Here is a 21,355-nt window from a genome sequence, read left to right as displayed (position 1 = left end):
ACAAGAATGACTATGTATGCGGATGATTCCATACTTAACATGTCAGCCCCCAAAAGCCAGTGAGCTCACTGAAATTCTAAATAAGCAGTTACAGTCAGTATCAGAATTGGTGATAAATTATACACTGGACTTAAATGCATCTAAAACTTGAAGAAGCTAAACTCCTAGGGTATAACATTGGATGGTCAATTATCACGGTGAAGTCATATTGACAAAGTTGCTGTGAAGATGGGGAGGGGTATGTCTGTTATTAAAATACTTTTTTTAACTAAAAAATCAACTGTACTAGTTGTTCGGTCTCTGGTCTTGTCCCATCTTAAATACTGTCCGGTAATATGGTCAAGTACAGCAAAAAAAGACCTAGCAAAGCTGCAGCTGGCTCACCAGAGCAACACACTTTGCCCTTTGCTGCACACACAGAACTAACATCAACAACATACATGCCCATCTTTCCTGGTTGAGGGTTGCTCAGTTTTTATGAGAAGCATTACTGTAATGAAAATTCCAGATTGTCTGCATAATCAAATAACATTCAGCTCAGACACCCATACATACCCCACAAGACATGCCACCAGGGGTCTCTTCAGACACCCATACATACCCCACAAGACATGCCAACGGGGGTCTCTTCAGACACCCATACATACCCCACAAGACATGCCACCAGGGGTCTCTTCAGACACCCATACATACCCCACAAGACATGCCCCCGGGGGTCTCTTCAGACACCCATACATACCCCACAAGACATGCCACCAGGGGTCTCTTCACAGTCCTCAAGTCCAAAACAAATTCACAATGCAATGCATTGCACAGTATTATAGCAATGCACAGTATTATACAGAGCCATGATCGCATGGAACTCCCTTCCATCTCCAATTACTCAAGAAAACAGCAAAATGACCTAAAAAAAAAAGATTAAACAACATCTTATGGAACGGCAGGGATTGTGAGGGGACACACACACAAACATTTTCTTTTTTTTAAAAGTTGTCTTGTTTGTATTTTTATTTTTTTGTATTGTTTGTATATCGTTTAAATTTGTGTGACTGTCCATGTCTATCAGCGTTCTGTTACTTGTCATGTTTTGTGTTTTTGTGGACACCAGGAAGAATAGCGGCTGCCTCTGCAAAAGCTAATGGGGATCCAAATAAACAAGCACCTAACTGCAGCAAAGAAGAAAAGCACTAAACAAATGACTGTGCTCCCTCAGGGAAACTGATCACAAGCCTCCTTTAGGATCATTTTGCATCATGATAAACAAGATAAATGGTTGATTAGACAATTCAACTGGGAGCCCACTAAAAGGCCACGAGGCCAGACAAACATGGCCATATCTAATTACCACTGAAGTGGGTGAGCACTTCATGCTCTCAAGGGATCACGCCCGGTTGAAAGACCGCAAGCACATAGGAGAATGTTCTATGGACGGGAAACTCCTTTTAAATGGATAGTTCATAAAAATTGTGTACTCATACTTTCCTTACCTTAAAAGCAGTCTATGGAGAAGGAGTGTGCATAGTGTGCAACCACACATTGGTTTTGTCAAACTAGCCACTGCCAAACAAATGCTAATATTAGCATTTCCTGCAACAACAAAAAGCATCTCCCCGGTTGAGCAGGTTTTAAATTCCGTGCTCAAATCATCTCTTAAAAGAGCAAATCCACCACCTTTCAACCTCAATTTCATTATCTGCAGCTAGGGTTGCAAAGCTACCGGTAATTGACCAAAGTCATTTTGGTGTAATGAAGGTAATCTATTCTAATATAATGCAATCTATGGTAATTTTGGTAATTTAAATTTGAATAACTTTTTAAAAAATGTATTCATATCTAGTATACATTTGTTTTTTATCTGTTTCCATATTGTCCATGGGTTTCTAGTGGATAGACCATATGGTTAGACTAATTAATGAAAAAAGCATCCAATCAACAATGGTATTATTTTCAATTAACTCTGCAACTCTTCCAAATAGTCTTTTTTCACACCTCCCACCCGTTTGGCCACAAAAAAATTACAACTAAGACATTGACAATACAGTAAAATAAATAAAAGTGTGTAATTTTTTTCTTCAATAATAATATGTCAGGCTGAAACCCTCATAAAACACAGACGGTACTCACTACGTTGATTGTTTATATTTAGGATAATGTTTTACAGCTTTGTCATTCTTTTTCTTATTTTAAAATCATATTATTTGAGGCCACACAGAGGGCCAAAAATAATTACAGACAACCTTGATAATCTGAAGTACCCAAAAAGGCTACTAGATGTCATCTGACAAAATTCCATCATATTCCTTAAAAGTTCAATTCTGGTAGTTTAATGGTAAACTTCCAAACTTTCCAGTAATATAACCTCCCTTTTCAACCCTATCTCCAGCACAATACCAGTGTCTACATATGTGATCTTTTTGTTTTTTGTTCTACCCAATGACAATAACTGTGTTCAATAACAATAACACTAACCCAAATAAAATCACATTTTATTGGTCACATACACATGGTTAGCAGATGTTAATGCGAGTGTAGTGAAATGTTTGTCCATAAGGACCTGAAGCGAGGCGACCATCTCTGTCGGCCCCATCACTTATGTACTATTTGTGACGTGAATTGAGTATATAGTATGCTTATTGGTCATAGTATGGATATAGTTAGTATCCCAAAAGTTCCCGGATGTCGTACTAAATTCACAAAAATACGAAGTATACACGCAGAGGACACTATTTCCGTACTTTTAGGGCCGATAATGCAATTCTTCAGAAAATGGGCGTGGCTTCACAATGTTTTCCGATTTGAAGAAAATGTTGAGCAATATAATAAAGTAATGACTCATCAATTAAGTTACGTGACACATTATGTTGGCTGACAATTTATTAGCTACGCTATCGTTACGAACCGCATAGCATTACAGCAGTATGTACCGGTATGTTAGCTAGTTACCCAACGTTAGTTGGATACTAATACATTGAACTTGCCAGGCAGTATATTAACTATCTGCTATCTATCTAACTAACTAACCAACTTTTATTGACATCATTCTTAGCTAAGTGATATAGTCGTTGTGCGTTTCAATGGACATTGTTAATTCTGTCTATCTACTCCGAATTCAAAGCACTCTCGCGCAACGTTGAATATGGCCAATCAGTAAACGTAGACAAAAAAAAGCGTAATGAATTGTTGCCAGCAGCACAGTTAGTCACCAACGCTCTGGATGATATGAAAACAGCCTAACCAGCTCTGCTATGGCGAGTAAAATGGTCAGAGTGAGGTGTTCTCTCATTTGTGTTTGGAAGTAGCTAGCCAACATTAACCAGTTAACTTGGGTGCTTGACTGCCGTTGAACGCTCGGATCAACCCTACTCCTAGGCCAGCGCATCCAGTGTGCGGTCTGAACGCCCCCCGAGAGCGAAATGCTAAGAATTTACAATCTGACAAGGATCTGGATTTACGAAAGCCCAGAGCGAAGTCCGGCACTGCAGATTGTATTTACGAACACACCCGAAATCGTAAAATGTTGAGCTAGTCATTTGTTCTACTAACAAGCTAGCAAGAGGTTGCATAGCAACGGTATCAACTTCCGGTAGACAGGCAAAGCTCAGGCCTCCCGAGGCGCAGTGGTCTAAGGCACTGCATCGCAGTACTAGCTGTGCCACTATAAATTCTGGGATCGAGTCCAGGCTCTGTCACAGCCGGCCGCAACCGGGAGACCCACGGGGCGGCGCACAATGGCCACAGCGTCATCCGGGTTAGGGGAGGGATTGACCGGAAGGGATGTCCTTGTCCCATCGCGCACTAGCAACTCCTGTTGTGGGCCGGGTGCAGTACACGCTGACATGGTCGCCGGGTGTACGGTGTTTCCTCCGACACATTGGTGCGGCTTGGTTGGGTTTCGGAGGACGCATGACTCTCGACCTTCGCCTCTCCCGAGTACGTACGGGAGTTGCAGCGACAAGACCAGACTGTAATTACCAATTGGATACCACAAAATTGTGGAGAAAAAGGGGTAAAAAAAGATATATACATTCAAAGTCGGAAGTTTACATACATCTTAGCCAAATGTTCACCGGACGTGCTACCTGTCCCAGACCTGCTGTGTTCAACTCTCTAGAGACAGCAGGAGCGGTAGAGCTACTCTCAATGATTGGTTATAAAAAGCCAACTGACATTTACTCCTGAGGTGCTGACTTGTTGCACCCTCGACAACTACTGTGATTACTATTATTTGACCATGCTGGTCATTTATGAACATTTGAACATCTTGGCCATGTTCTGTTTTAATCTCCACCCGGCACAGCCAGAAGAGGACTGGCCACCCCTCATAGCCTGTTTCCTCTCTAGGTTTCTTCCTAGGTTTTGGCCTTTCTAGGGAGATTTTCCTAGCCACCGTGCTTCTACACCTGCATTGCTTGCTGTTTGGGGTTTGGGCTGGGTTTCTGTACAGCACTTTGATATATCAGCTGATGTAATACATTTGATTTGAAATTTGATTTAAACTCAGTTTTCACAATTCCTGACATTTAATCCTAGTAAAAATTCCCTGTCTTAGGTCCGTTAGGATCACTACTATATTTTAAGAATGTGAAATGTCAGAATAACAGTGAGAATGAGAATGATTTATTTCAGCTTTTATTTATTTCATCACATTCCCAGTGGGTCAGAAGTTTACATACACTCAATTAGTATTTGGTAGCATGGCCTTTAAACTGTTTAACTTGGGTCAAACATTTCGGGTAGCCAACCACAAGCTTCCCACAATAAGTTGGGTGAATTTTGGCCCATTCCTCCTGACAGAGCTGGTGTAACTGAGTCAGGTTTGTAGGCCTCCTTTTTCAGTTCTGCTCACAAATTTTCTATAGGATTGAGGTCAGGGCTTTGTGATGGCCACTCCAATACCTTGACTTTGTTATCCTTAAGCCATTTTGCCACAACTTTGGAAGTATGCTTGAGGTCATTGTCCATTTGGAAAACCCATTTGCGACCAAGCTTTAACTTCCTGACTGATGTGTTGAGATGTTGCTTCAATATACTGTGGATATAGATATTTTTGTACCTGTTACCTCCAGCATCTTCACAAGGTCCTTTGCTGTTGTTCTGGGATTGATTTCCACTTTTCGCACCAAAGTACGTTCATCTCTAGGAGACAGAACGCGTCTCCTTCCTGAGCGGTATGGCGGCTGCGTGGTCCCATAGTGTTTATACTTGCGTGCTATTGTATGTACAGATGAACGTGGTACCTTCAGGTGTTTGGAAATTGCTCCCACGGATGAACCAGTTGTGGAGATATAAAAACAAAATTCTGAGGTCTTGGCTGATTTCTTTTCATTTTCCCATGATGTCAAGCAAAGAGGCACTGAGTTTGAAGGTAGGCCTTCAAATGCATCCACAGGTACACCTCCAATTGACTCAAATTATGTCATTTAGCCTAACAGAAGCTTCTAAAGCCATGACATCATTTCCTGGAATTTTCCAAGCTGTTTATAGGCACAGTCAACTTAGTGTATGTAAACTTCTGACCCACTAGAATTGTGATACAGTGAATTATAAGTGAAATAATCTGTCTGTAAACAATTGTTGGAAAAATTACTTGATTCATGCACAAAGTTTATGTCCTAACCGACTTGCCAAAACTATAGGTTGTTATGCAATTTGTGGAGTGGTTAAAAAACGAGTTTTAATGACTCCAACCTAAGTGTATGTACATTTTCGACTTCAACTGTATTACAAAAAATACCAAAAGACAGGCGAAGCTCTAGTATGCTCAACTGAAACGATACCGTTTACAGTATACTAAAATGAACTAATAGTATATAGTATGTAGTATGCTCATTAAGTATGTAGTATACAGTATGTTAGTCTGGGTATTCAAACACAGCCTATGAGATTCGTTGTGACGTGGGGAGCAGGAAAATACCCTGTGATGTCAATAACCATGTTTCCACCAACCATTTAATTCGGGATGAATTACCTGATGCATAAAAAAAGTCACGATCGGGCTGATGGAAACATGAAATGCCGGGATAATTTTATAAATGCCGACAGACAATTTGTTTGTTCGACATGGTGGGATCTTTTCATGTCGATAAAGTTAATTATGCGAGAAATGGTAGTGGAAACAGATTTATGAGCAAATATCGATATAATAACCATCAAATCGAAGTAAACTTATGTGGTCCTCCCACTACAACTCGGCAAAGCATGCGTTCTATTAGGCTACAGATGAAATAAATTGTCAACTTCACAGGGTGATGAATGTGCAAGGTGATGTTCCAATAAATATCGAGGGTCTTATTCTGGTGACATGATGATCGATGCTTGGCTGCCGTTTGACAAAAACTATCGTTCTTATCCATAATAATCTCATAATGTAGGTAGCCTACCTGCACTGTATCTGCGAGCTGTTGGCTAGCAAAGATCAGAGTGGGCACATTTGCAATATAAACGCAGCAGTTTTAGTGACACAACCATCAGTGGAGTTGAAAAACCAATGGAAACTTATTTAGCTTGTATTTTATTTTATATATGTACATTACGTCATCACGCACATCCTTTTATCTTTTTTGCAGATTTTTTAATATTCTCATGAAAATGTCGCAAATTGGATCGAAACCTAGCTACAGACAAACATTTACGACCGTATTATCTTTCTAACCACAGATCATAGAAAAGCACTGTTTTCGCATATGTAGATACTGGTCTGGTGCTGGAGATAATGAGTATGAGGTTGAAAAGTGACTCACTCATAGGCAGAGAGACACTGCATTCGTCAGTGCTCGAGTGAGTGCCTGCGTCAGTAAAGTTGCATGAATAAGTGTAGGTGGATGTTCAGGGTGGCTGCCCACTCAAAGACAGAGGATCTTTATTCTGGTAAAGATGCTGTACACTCCAGTGGTCTTAGAGCCAACTGCTCATAGATGAAAATACAAAGCCTGAGCTTCCGTCATAGAGGTGTAGTCATATAGACTGAGTGAAAATACTTATTTTCCACCATAACTTACAAATAAATTCATTAAAAATCCTACAATGTGATTTTACAGGCAAAATTACAGGCCTCTCTCATCTTTTTAAGTGGGAGAACTTGCACAATTGGTGGCTGACTAAATACTTTTTTGCCCCACTGTATATTTCCATATATTTGTGTTAGCTGCATGTGTGACATAACTACACCAGTCCTATTTATGGTATAAATTACAATACCTTATTTAAACATTATCGAAAAACACGTTTTCTTATTGAACCTTTATTTAACTAGGCAAGTCAGTTAAAGAACAAATTCTTATTTACAATTCCAGCCAAACCCTAACCTGGACGATGCTGGGCCAATTGTGCGACGCCCTATGGGACTCCTAATCACAGCCGGATGTGATACAGCCTGGAATAAAACCAGGGTCTGTAGTGACGCCACTAGCACTGAGATGCATTGCTTTAGCCCGGTGCGCCAATCGGAAGCACACAATATTTGTTGTATTATTTGTTCTGTCTTTTCTGGTGGATTAAACTGATATTGCAACCAAATTTTTATAGCTTGTTTAAAAAATAACAATATTTTGGAGACTATTTCGTCTTCAAATAACCGAAAGTGATCAGTTGTAATCTGAAAAAAGGGAAAAAGGCCATTCTTGCACTTATTTGCTAGAGAACCCGTTCGGATTAAGTATAACTTTTGTATGACTGATGACATTAGTGAGAGGTCTAACGCTTTCATATTTAATCATTTCTGCCCTCCGAATTCATGTTCATTATATAAATAGGCCCTTTAAATATTGTCTGGCTTGCCAGAAACTCCAACCTAAGTATATGTAAACTTCCGACTTCAACTGTACACAAGGTTGGAGTCATTAAAAGTCGTTTTTCAACCACTCCACAAATTTCTTGATAACAAACTATAGTTTTGGCAAGTCGGTTAGTACATCTATGTTGTGCAGGACACAAGTAATTTTTCCAACAATTGTTTACAGACAGATTATTTCACTTATACTTCACTGTATCACAATTCCAGTGGGTCAGAAGTTTACATACACTAAGTTGACTGTGCCTTTAAACAGCTTGGAAAATTCCAGGAAATTATGTCATGGCTTTAGAAGCTTCTGTTAGGCTAAATGACATAATTTGAGTCAATTGGAGGTGTACCTGTGGATGTAATTCAAGGACTAACATCAAACTCAGTGCCTCTTTGCTTGACATCATGGGAAAATCAACAAAAAAACAGCCAAAACCTCAGAAGAATAATTGTAGACCTCCACAGGTCTGGTTCATCCTTCGGAGCAATTTCTAAACGCCTGAAGGTACCACGTTCATCTATACAAACAATAGTACGCAAGTATAAACACCATGGGACCACGCAGCCGTCATACCACTCAGGAAGGAGATGTGTTCTGTCTCCTAGGGATGAACGTACTTTGGTGCAAAACGTGCAAATCAATCCCAGAACAGCAGCAAAGGACCTTGTGAAGATGCTGGAGGAAACAGGTACATAAGTATCTATATCCACAGTAAGACGAGTCCTATATCGACATAACCTGAAAGGCCGCTCAACAAGGAAGAAGCCACTACGCCAAAACCGCCATAAAAAAAGCCAGACTACGGTTTGCAACTGCACATGGGGACAAAGATCGTACTTTTTGGAGAAATGTCCTCTGGTCTGATGAAACAAAAATAGAACTGTTTGGCCATAATGACCATCGTTATGTTTGGAGGAAAAAGGGGGAGGCTTGCAAGCTGAAGAACACCATCCCAACCGTCAAGTACGCAAGTGTTGTTGGGGTGCTTTGCTGCAGTAGGGACTGGTGCACTTCACAAAATAGATGGCATCATGAGGTAGGAAAATTATGTGGATATATTGAAACAACATCAAGACATCAGTCAGGAAGTTAAAGGATGGCCGCAAATGGGTCTTCCAAATGGACAATGACACCAAGCATACTTCCAAAGTTGTGGCAAAATGGCTTAAGGACAACAAAGTCAGGGTATTGGAGTGGCCATCACAAAACCCTGACCCCAATCCTATAGAAAATTTGTGGGCAGAACTGAAAAAGTGTGTGCGAGCAAGGACGCCTACAAACCTGACTCAGTTACACCAGCTCTGTCAGGAGGAATGGGCCAAAATTCACCCAACTTATTGTGGGAAGCTTGTGGAAGGCTACCCGAAACATTTGACCCAAGTTAAACAATTTAAAGGCAATGCTACCACATACACTCAATTAGTATGTAAACTTCTGACCCACTGGGAATGTGATGAAAGAAATAAAAGCTGAAAGAAATAATTCTCTCTGCTATTATTCTGACATTTCACATTCTTAAAATAAAGTGGTCATCCTAACTGACCCAAGACAGGGATTTTTTACTAGAATTAAATGTCAGGAATTGTGAAAAACTGACTTCAACTGTCACACATTAGATCTGGTACAAGATAATACAAAGAAAAAACCAACTGTTTTTGCATTTTTTTGTACCATCATCTTTGAAATGCAAGAGAAAGGCCATAATGTATTATTCCAGCCCAGGTGCAATTTAGATTTTGGCCACTAGATGGCAGCAGTGTATGTACAAAGTGTTAGACTGATCCAATGAACCATTGCATTTCTGTTCAAAATGTTGTATCAAGACTGCCCAAATGTGCCTAATTTGTTTATTAATAACTTTCATGTTCAAAACTGTGCACTCTCCTCCAACAATAGCACGGTATTATTTCACTGTAATAGCTACTGTAAATTAGGACAGTGCAGTTAGATTAACAAGAATTTAAGCTTTCTGCCCATGTCAGATATGTCTATGTCCTGGAAAATGTTCTTGTTACTTACACCCTCATGCTAATCGCATTAGCCTACATTAGCTCAACCGTCCCGCAGGGCACCCACCAATCCTGAAGAAATTTTAATTGTTTAGCTAGCTAGCTATATGTCTTAAGCTAAAGTGTACTGCTAGCTAACATTAGCTGGAGCTAACATTATCTGGCTGGCTCCCTAGCAGAGGTTATTATTTGTTTCCCAGAGAAATTGTAAAAAACACAATTTCACATTTTGCTACATAAGACCGAATCCAGATGGTGAGTCACATATACAGCGTCAGTGCCAATACCATATTTACAATGCAGGGATACTGAAATGGTAGGGTTAGATATAATAAACAGAGTAGCAGCAATAATAATTGTATGTGATTGTGTGTGTGTAGTCAGTATACATGTGTGTGTGTGTTATGCGTGTGTGAGCAAATTAAGTGCGTGCGTGCGTGCGTGCATAGAGAGAGTGTGTGAGTGTGCATAGACAGTGAGTAAATATAAATAAAATAGAAAGGTCAATGCAGATTTTGTTAGCTATTTAGCAGTCTTACGGCTTAGGGATAGAAGCTGTTCAGGAGCCTGTTGGTGTTGGACTTGATTCTCCGATACCGCTTTCCGGACCTTCCTTTTAACACCGCCTGATATCGAGGTCCTGGATGGCAACGAGCTCAGCCCAAGTGATACACTGGACTGTCCGCGCCACCCTCTGCAGCGCCATGCAATCGAGGGCGGTGTAGTTGCCATACCAAGCAGTGACTGACGCAGCCAGTCAAGATGCTCTCAATGGTGCAGCTGGAGAACCTTTTGAGAATTTGAGGGACCATAACAAATATTTTCAACCTCCTGAGGGGGAAGAGGCGCTGTCACGCTCTCTTCCCGACTGTTTGCGTGTGTGTGGACAATTTTAAGTCCTTAGTGATTTGGGACAGAGGGACTTGAAGCTCTTGACCTGCTCTACTGCAGCCCCCCCCCACCCACCACCCCATTTCCTGTAGTCCACGATCAGCTCCTTGGTCTTACTGCCGTTGAGGGAGAGATTGTTGTCTTGCTAGGTCACTGTAGGTTGTCTCATCGTCGCCGGTGATCAGGCCTACTACTGTCGTGTAATCAGAAAACTTAATGGTGTTGGAAACAATCACAGTAAGGTACTTAATTGTAACCTGGAAATGATTTGATATTGAAAGAAAAACAGCTGCATTGGACTTTTAATATCCAATTCACAAGCGTAGTGTTGCAAGCACAAGATTCCAACTATGTGAGACATCAAAACCACACTAACAGGTTGAATAATATTATGTGGAGTCTTATTTTTGGGAAGGGGGAAAGGGACAATGAGCAATAACTCATAGAATCTGTGACAGAATAATAAATAGGCTGTCTAAATGAGTAAAACTGTGTGAAACATCATACCATATTTTGGAAAAGAATAAAGGGACTTTATAATGGAAACATTGGGCTTTCACTCGCTTGGTATTGATTCACACATATCACACAATCATCAATAGCATCCATCATTTTGACGGTCAACTTGACATGTTGCTATTGATACGGACAACAATCTATTTTTACTTTGATGAGTACTCAGTGATGACAGACAGACACGCTCACACACACACACAATACAAAATAATTATCCCTCATCCCTTTCAACACCGGGATGGCAAATGTTAAGAGGCGGTATTGACCTGTCCACACTGACAGAAGCATTACCCAAATGACTCGGCTGTTTTCCGCTTTGGCGTAAACAGTGTTTCAGTGTGCGTCTGATGACTTCCTGTCAGTGCGCTTGTTATCCTTGATTTGCCAATTAAGCTGTCTACACTTTCCACCGCAGTAATTTAGGCCTTTCATCTGCCAGATTTCTTGTATCCGGATGCTTCTGTAGCACACCATCTATTTCCCTGGATCTGTCTGACCCTATCAGACCTGGGTTCAAATAGCATTTTGATTTCTTTCAAATATTATGAACATTTGATTGATCCTGCATGGAGTGCTAGGTCAGTGGGCAGGGTTTGCACTATTGGGACTACCCATTGGTTCCGTTGAACCAGGCAAACTCAACCGCAGCCATAGTATTTGAAAGAACGTGAATACTAATACAGGTCCATATTAATGGGGTATTGTTGGACAGAAACATTTGAGTAAATGTCAAAGGGTCATAATTTAAAGGACCGCAAGCTGGCACTTATTTTATTTTTTATTCTGATTGACGGTTGTCAAACGCATCCATATGATCAGCAGATCAAACACTTAGTGGCTAAGCAGAAGCCATCACTCAAAAGTTAGAGAACACCCAAGGACACTAATATCTGAATAGAGGGCATATGATGGGAAAGTGAGGCGTCACACCCCTCTACCACAATGGATTTCGGATCCGCTCTTCCCCCAATTTCAATGGAGTTCTGTAAACTGTGCCAGCATCTACGCTACAATCAACTATCAGAGTGGATCCAAAATGGCCCCTATTCAGTGCTAGGGCACTTTCCCACTGTATTAAATTACACTACAGATCATTTGATTCTGGTGGTGCTCTTGAGCTAAAAACGGTCGTCCCTAAATGACCAGAAATATGAATAGTCTCACTATCTTTTATTGTGGCAGTTTTCTGTCAAATGTGTTGTGATGTTTAAATGCACATAAAAAAAACATTTACACTCTGGGGAATTGACGTATATGGACAGGCCCAAGTTGAAATGTTTCTAAGAGAAAAAATCTGAGAAGCATATGCATAATCACGGTAGCAATTGAAAGGGAGGCCATTGGAGATTACGGGGAAATTATCAGAAAAGGTGAAGCAAACAACAGTTCACCTGACACACGACCAAATTCAGCCATTACACTGTTGATTTTATGTGCATTTGATCTTCACTGTACTTTTCGAAGGCATTTGTTGAGAATGAAATCTAGAAATACTCTGGATATATTCAGAAACATAACAAGAATATGCAGTAGGAGACAATGACAAGGGTTTGAGTGAGAGGTCTAACTGATGTCTCCAAGTCGCCATACACCTTTTTAACGTGTGTACAGTTCCTAAGTCATTTAAATACACTTATATGACTCAGAGAAAGAGCTTTCAACTATTAGGTACTTGTTGGAGCTCTCCTGGCTGTGGCTTTGGAGGAACTGAAGCAAGCACACTTGTAGTTTTTAGTTTGGAACGCTGCCCTGCATCCCCACCATTACACAATTCAAAAATGTTTTATTACAAATCGCAAAGTGGGTCAGATGGTCATCATTTAAAAGCTTCTTATATTGCCAACACTAGCTAATTTATAAATTATCATCTTCCAGTGTTAGGCTTTCATAGAGCACTTTAGAGAAACAGTTATTCATTTTGGTGCACAAGGAATAGAGTTATGAGTGCATAAAGGTGTGACTCATGTGGGGGATTTTCTTCACAATACGGTTCACAATAATGAGCTCTGGCGTAATGTCTAGCATGTTACTGTAGAGCCAGTGCGTTACAATTTATGCGCTTATCAGTGACCAAATCTGCCATTTTCATACAGTATACGGGATGTGAGTGTAAAGAGCTATGTAAAGTTAGATTTGAAAGCTTGGGCATAAAATGTACATAGTTATATTTGTTTGTGCAGAAAATTGATTGTTTTTATTATTACCTTGATGATTCCTCTGATGTGCATCTTGGCGATCATCTCGGCGGTGTAGAGGAACATGAGCAGCGTGTCCAGGGTAAAGGTCACGTACTGCAGCGGGGGGTAGTGCTCAAACGTCTTGGGTGTGTTCATACACACGCTGATGACGCTGATGATGGCACAGGCTCGCAGCAGAGAATGCACCCACTGGGGAGGAGGAGGAGGAGGAAGGGGACAGACAAGGAAAGGTGAGAATCCACTCGTACTTGGGTCAAATGCATGTCAAGTGCATGTCGGTTACTATTTGAGTTGCGCTTGATTTAACTTGGGAGTTTGCAGTATTGGGACTAGTCCGTTGGTAAAAAAAACAAACTATTTGAACGTGGGTTTACATTTTAATTGGATATTGAAACAAACCAAACAGCTGTAAAACTAAACAGTCTGAGTGAACCCATAGTGTACCTTTACCTTATTTGTAATTAATTGAATTGGCGTCGAAATGTGCCAATTTTCCATTTCAAATATGACCCAGTCCCATGTGACTGAAATAGTCGCCCACTCACTGGTTTGTTGATCCAGAAGATGTCGGCGCTGTCGGCGAGGGTTTCGTCGGGCCCAAAGTCAGTCATGGGCTGGGCCTCAACCCTCGAGCTCTGCTTCCTCTTCAGCATGCTGGGGCTGGCCGTACTATACAGAGAGTGGATCTGATACACACACACAGGAAGTAAGTGACCCGTGCAAAGTCTCAGAGTGGCAGAGTTATCTGGCTGCATCCAAGTCTGAACATCCTGAGAATTGTTTCAATTGTATCATAAATATTGAAGAGTTCAATCCATGGAATTCTACTCAGTCAAGTTCTAGTATTTAAAACTCTATGTGGATTTGATCCTCTTTGTTGGCATGGAATGTTCATAGAGTGGAACTGTCTTGAAAATTTGGTGCCAACTCGGCAGCCTTTGAAATGTCCAATCTAAAATGGAGTTCGGAGAACTGTTGTTAATCTATCCTTCTGATCAGAGTTATGTGGTGAGATGCTGTTACGGTGTAACACTGGTTCTGGTTATACATACAGTAGCTCTTCAAAGATGACAATGCAATCTTTGGCGTAATCAAGTCTTGACAACTGGCTTTCAGTTAAACATAGTGTAATTGTAAGTGGATATTCCCCACTATGTCAAACTGGAAATTAGTACCTCCCTGAGACGAGAGTATAAACAAGGATGTAAAAAAGGTGCGCAACTTTTTTATTTTCTGAATAAAAAAGCAGCACATGGCTTGCTTCATTAATACCAATCAGTCTGCAAGCTTTCCGATATCAAAAAAACAAAAAAAAGTCTGCCCAGATTTGGAGTTCCTGCCCAGATTCTATTCATAACATAATAGACAACAGGTGTATGCTTTTGTTGAATGTCCATCGCGATAGACAACAGAGCACACATGTGAACACAGAACAAGTGTATTCACATTGGAACGGCAGCTTCAGTAACGTACTTACCGAGACGTAAAGATCATACCCGATCTTCCCCATGTGTAATGAACATCAAAAGGCTAGTAGGCTATAGGTTTACAAGCTACAGCACAGTGACTGAGAGAGGGATGTATGTGAGAGTCTCTGTGTGTGTGTGTGTGGTATGCAAGGGCCGATTGAATTGGAACAGAAGTGCACATACAGGGAGATATGACGCCCTCAATGGAGACAAAGCACACATACCAAAGGGAAAAGTAAAGCTGAAATTGCTCCAGCACTGCACATAACATGCGATCAGGCATACCCTGTAAATAACACATAACAGTTAGTCAACCTCATGGCATATATGGTATACAATGTACATGTACAATACCAAACATCTACAGTACGATCGAAGAGAGACAAGAAAACGCCCACCAACATCTGACAGAGGCATATATGCAAAAAAACACACTCAGTGGAGAGAGGTGTTGCGGGATAGGATGGCAGTGGGACAGTGGTGAGGGGTCATGTGACTCACTGTGAGCTGGCTCCTCATTGGTGCATTCATCCCCAGGTCAGAGGGGGGCAGAGAGACCAGCCAGAGATAGACAGGGGGAGCGTGATGCTCTATCAGTAGCTTGGGGTTACCTGTTGTAAGATAGAGAGAACACTACAGCGGTCAAATTACTGGAAGAGAGAGACATCAATCAACAGTCAAAACAGTCCACAAGTCAGGACTGTGTGCACATAGACCAAGTATCAATAGAAAACATAATCAATGTTAATTTCAATAAGTGTCAGGCCTATCAATTCCCTCTTAATTAATGTCAGCCTTACTAGGCACCTTGATAAAATGAACAGTGACCCTGAACATATAAGCAAACTGCTTTCCATTTATTCACGACTCTGCCAAGACTCTCTGCACATCACATAAGCACAATATAATTAACCTAGTCCATGGACCATTATCAGTGACAATAAGTAGACTATAATTCCACCCTGTCTTATTCAAATAGCCAGAGGGAAACATCCTTCTCCGATTGCACTTAGCGAAATACTTTAATGTCAACGTCCACGATTCGACAATGGTCAAGGCATGGAGAAATTACATTAGACAGAGAGAGGACAGTATAACGCCTATGCCCACTGTGTCTCTTTCACCTCACGGCCCCCCCAAAAAATAAATGTGTCCTCTAAACGCATCATGCTGTCAGAAGCAATTTGCAATGTAATTGCTACACTTAGCATATTATGTTGGTACAGATTTGAAGAAGAGTGAAAACTAAATTACAGGGTGTAAGTGCTATAATGTAGGAGTAAAGTTGCCAGAGACTACAATTAGCCTCCCATTTCAAGAGAGAGACATTTTCTCTCATGAGCAGGATGCAATCACCGGGCACATTAATTGTAGCTGTGAGTATCTATTAGCTTCAACAAACTTAGGTCTACTTTCTACGAGTTTGTTTCACACTTGAGGAGTGCACTCAGTGCACTCTGAAATAGGCCTGTGTACATTGCTATTGTAACTATAGAAAGAGAAATAAGTGTGATGGTAGAGGTGACAAAGTACACTAACCTTATCCTTAAAAGGGGTAAATCCAGAGTAACAGAAAAGCTAAAACTCACCTTTTCTCTTTGAAATGTATGCCAAGCTAAAACCATTGATTGAGACTTTAACAAAGCATGCACCTATATGCAGAAGTTGACTTCATAATTGCCACTGAACATTTCACTAAGATGCGTCTACTTGAGGAACAGTGCAGATGCAAAGTTTGGTAACAAAATGACAAAAGGCTCCCTTAGTTTTTTATGTGACCACATTTTCAAAAACTCTTAAATATCTAGTCCGAATTGAGAGTCAAATATGTCTGTAGAAAGAATGGGGTGTCAGCTATGATAATGACACCTTGAGTTTGAAGAAAATCTATTTTGGTTATTGAACTACAGTAAGTGAAGTGGATCAACACCTGGTAATAAAATGATGGTAACAGAATGACATCATGGGTCCTCGATCTGTACTATACAGAAATGCATAATTATCGATGTCATTCTCTTCATCGTGATGCATCCTGAGTAGGTACACGTAGGTATAAAAATGTCATATCCTCCTTTGCATGTTTGGGTATTATTCTACACACAGGCTATAATTCTAATGAACTCCGGCCCCAAACAAGGTTGGTCCAGACCAGATCAAATCTGTACCAATCATAGACGTCTTATGCTTCACAAGTTTGGACATCACAGGACATCACAGTACAGCGCAGTACAGTAGAGCAGTTTTTTTATTGATGTTTTTTTGCCCAAAGACATTGTTGTAATTTTGTGTCACTCAAATATCACATGAATACACATTAGACATGGACAACATGTATAGATTAGCAAGACAATTATCTTTGAGCCTGCATAATTCTCTCCACCAACAAGATGGGTGTGGACAGTCTGTTTCAATAACAGTGCTTGTGCACATAGAAATAGAACTGGCGAGTGCTTTACTGTACAGGCGTGGCCAAAGGTTTTGAGAATGACACAAATATTAATTTTCACAAATTCTGCTGCCTCAGTTTTGTATGATGGCAATTTGCATATACTCCAGAATGTTATGAAGAGTGATCAGATGAATTGAAATTAATTGCAAAGTCCCTCTTTGCCATGCAAATGAACTGAATCCCCCAAAAACATTTCCACTGCATTTCAAGCCCTGCCACAAAAGGATCAGCTGACATCATGTCAGTGATTCTCTCGTTAACAAAGGTGTGAGTGTTGAAGAGGACAAGGCTGGAGATCACTATGTCATGCTGATTGAGTTCGAATAACAGACTGGAAGCTTCAAAAGGAGGGTGGTGCTTGGAATCATTGTTCTTAATCTGTCAACCATGGTTACCTGCAAGGAAACACGTGCGTTCATCATTGCTTTGCACAAAAAGGGCTTCACAAGCAAGGATATTGCTGCCAGTAAGATTGCACCTAAATCAACCATTTATCAGATTATCAAGAACTTCAAGGAGAGCGGTTCAATTGTTGTGAAGAAGGCTTCAGGGCGCCCAAGAAAGTCCAGCAAGCACCAGGACCGTCTCCTAAAGTTGATTCAGCTGCTGGATCGAGGCACCACCAGTACAGAGCTTGCTCAGGAATGGCATCAGGCAGGTGTGAGTGCATCTGCATGCACAGTGAGGCGAAGACTTTTGGAGGATGGCCTGGTGTCAAGAAGGGCAGCAAAGAAGCCACTTCTCTCCAGGAAAAACATCAGGGACAGACTGATATTCTGCAAAAGGTACAGGGATTGGACTGCTGAGGACTGGGGTAAAGTCATTTTCTCTGATGAATCCCCTTTCCGATTGTTTGGGACATCCGACAAAAAGCTTGTCCGGAGAAGACAAGGTGAGCGCTACCATCAGTCCTGTGTCATGCCAACAGTAAAGCATCCTGAAACCATTCATGTGTGGGGTTGCTTCTCAGCCAAGGGAGTGGGCTCACTCACAATTTTGCCTAAGAGCACAGCCATGAATAAAGAATGGTACCAACACGTCCTCCGAGAGCAACTTCTCCCAACCATCCAGGAACAGTTTGGTGACGAACAATGCCTTTCCAGCATGATGGAGCACCTTGCCATATGGCAAAAGTGATAACTAAGTGGCTCGGGGAACAAAACATCGCCATTTTGGGTCCATGGCCAGGAAACTCCCCAAACCTTAATCCCATTGAGAACTTGTGGTCAATCCTCAAGAGGCGGGTGTACAAACAAAAACCTACAAATTCTGACAAACTCCAAGCATTATGCAAGAATGGGCTGCCATCAGTCAGGATGTGGCCCAGAAGTTAATCGACAGCATGCCAGGGCAGATTGCAGAGGTCTTGAAAAAGAAGGGTCAACACTGCAAACATTGACTCTTTGCATCAACTTCATGTAATTGTCAATAAAAGCCTTTGACACATGAAATGCTTGTATTTATACTTCAGTATTCCATAGTAACATCTGACAAAAATACCTAAAGACACTGAAGCAGCAAACTTTGTGGTAATTAATATTTGTGTCATTCTCAAAACTTTTGGCCACGACTGTACTGTGCTCTACTGCAATTGTGGTTTGTGACCGGTCCGTGTAAAGCTTATCAGTCTAACGATCTAATAAAGTCATTCAAATTCAATAATATAATATTAGTTTCAGTGGCGGTCGGTGCTGTTTAAGATGAGGGAGAATTATTTAAAAAATGATAAGCATGGCCTTATTTCTATTACAGCATATTGGATGACTGTTATTCATATTCCATTCACCCAGCTCAATGTAACATCGATAAGTTTAGGCTACTACATATCATTTTCCCTGTACCCATCATGAGGTTGCTATAACCTAGCCTATGAATGAACGTTTACAAAGTACTGAGAGAATTTTGAGTAATCAAGGTGACAGACAGTGAAACATTCAATAACACATTGCACACTCTTGCCTGCATATAGCAATCTAGGATGTAATCATTAGTCCAACAGTTTCACCAGAATCAATAAACCCCTGAACACCCGCACACACAGTTCACTTTCATAGCAGCCACATAAAACAGCATGATCACTTTGCTCGTTGAATATATAATTCCTTCTCGCAACAATCTACGCGCTCTCCTCCTCTCACCTTTACCTTCGCCTGTGACTTCAGTGCACAACACATCAGCTGTCTGTGACCAGGCGAAAAAACCTTTCCAAGCCAAACCTTCATATCATAACCACTAAACTCAGCCTATATCGGTGTCACGTCATAGTCAACATATAGTAGCTACTAGAACTTAAGCATTAGTAAACCAGCTACAGTCATGCAGCACAGTGAACAGTCAGAAAGCAGTTTAGCAGTTACACCAGCCGGCCCAGGTGGCAATAAATTCATAAACCCAAAAGCTTAACTTGACTTGAACGAGTTCCAGTGTTGGATAGCCATAGCCAGCTAGCTAACATAGCATCCCTCTCTTTTTGAGACAGGTGTTTGATTGGGCTAAACTAGCTAGCTTCCTTTGCTAGCTAAGTGAAAGTTAAAAAAAATAAAATACAACCAAATATAGCTCCCTCTCTCTTCTCCTTAATTTTGGAAGAAATGTCTTTGTTCAAAACTATTCAATTATTGTCTTTCTCTTTGAGTCAACTACTCACATTTTATGCACTGCAGTGCTAGCTAGCTGTAGCTTTCAGTACTAGATTCATTCTCTGATCCTTTGATTGGGTGGACAACATGTCAGTTCATGCTTCAAGAGCTCTGATAGGTTGGAGGACGTGCTCCAGAAGTTGCCATAATCATTGTGTAAGTCCATGGAAGGGGGTGAGAACCATGAGCCTCATAGGTTTTGTGTTGAAGTCAAAGTACCTAGAGGAGGACAGAAGCTAGCTGTCCTCCGGCTACACCATGGCGCTGCTCTAGAGAGTGCTGCTGAGCCTACTGTAGACCTTCATTGCAAAACAGTGTGTTTTAATCAATTATTTGGTGACGTGAATATATTTAGTATAGTTTTATCATAAAATTATAACTTTAATGTTTCACTATTTTTAATAAAATCCACTGAGGATGATCCCTTCAACCTCTGGGGAGCCTCATTTTACATTTACATTTTAGTCAATTAGCAAACGCTCTTATCCAGAGCGACTTATTTTTTTATCCCATACTGGACCCAATGGGAATCGAACCCACAACCCTGGCATTGCAAGCGCCATGCTCTACCAACGGAGTCTCCACTGATTAGTTGCAATTTCTCAAGTTCTCAATTTTCTGATCCACTCATTTACATTTCTTGCATCATCTCCAGGAAGTAAAATGGTGCATGCACAGGTTATGGTCTTCATTCCAAACCTCCCTTTTTATTAGGATGACATTATTCTTCTGCATGTTTGACAAGAGTTTTATTTGCTTCGAACAGAAACAGAACATTACATATTGGATATAATACACCGTCATTTTGTATGTATTATTTTGATGTAGCTTGGTTCCTATCAGTTTTCATAGTAACCTTGGTGAAGAAGCAGATGTCATTCGGTCAATGTCTGGGGATTTTCAGTCTCAATATGGGCATGCATTACCAAATGAAAAATCAGCAACATAATCTCTGTAATGGATGAAATACCTGCTACATTTGATGTAACCAATGCCAGCCAGGTTGCACTTGCATCGAAGATGGATGCTGACACGGTTATTTTTGTGTATGTACGTTTGATTGATATTATATTGTTTTATCAGTCATGGAAGGAAACCATACACTGGACATTCTTTATAATAGTGCCATGGTGTTTGAAATGGATATACATGTTGGAAGCTGTTTTAACACAGTGTATAAATACAATTATTCCAGAATAGGAAACTTCAATTTCATATCTTTCTACAATGTAAAATGTCGATTTTGATACTGTTTTCCCAATGTACCTTTATTCGTTTTAAAAATGTAAATTGAAATATTGGTGTATCTGGGAAAACGGGGTGATTTCTAAGTATGTGATTCAAGTGGAACCTAACACTTCAGTGCGGGGTATTAGTCTTGTCTACATTATAAAATATGGTGG

At 40.7% G+C, this 21,355-nt stretch overlaps 1 protein-coding gene across 7 annotated transcripts in view; it reads right to left on the bottom strand.

The window, feature by feature from the left end:
* The window catches only part of nalcn (sodium leak channel, non-selective), a 294,913-nt gene that overhangs the window by 254,668 nt on the left and 18,890 nt on the right, over positions 1-21,355 (bottom strand). For 4 of the 7 annotated variants that reach the window (XM_071341958.1, XM_071341956.1, XM_071341957.1 and 1 more), the window contains 3 exons: positions 15,366-15,475; positions 13,941-14,081; positions 13,402-13,584 (listed from right to left, as the gene is read on the bottom strand). In XM_071341958.1, the coding sequence (XP_071198059.1) occupies positions 13,402-13,584; positions 13,941-14,081; positions 15,366-15,475 (434 nt within the window). Of the gene's footprint in view, positions 1-13,401; positions 13,585-13,940; positions 14,082-14,872; positions 14,997-15,088; positions 15,151-15,365; positions 15,476-21,355 lie in introns of those variants that run through there. The other 3 variants (XM_071341959.1, XM_071341962.1, XM_071341960.1) reach the window with 2 other exon arrangements.

The sequence above is a fragment of the Salvelinus alpinus genome, chromosome 14 (assembly GCF_045679555.1).
Source record: "Salvelinus alpinus chromosome 14, SLU_Salpinus.1, whole genome shotgun sequence".
NCBI classification, from domain to species: Eukaryota; Metazoa; Chordata; class Actinopteri; order Salmoniformes; family Salmonidae; genus Salvelinus; species Salvelinus alpinus.
The sequence above is the reverse complement of the archived record's forward strand: the minus strand, read 5'-3'. Positions and strand labels throughout refer to the sequence as shown.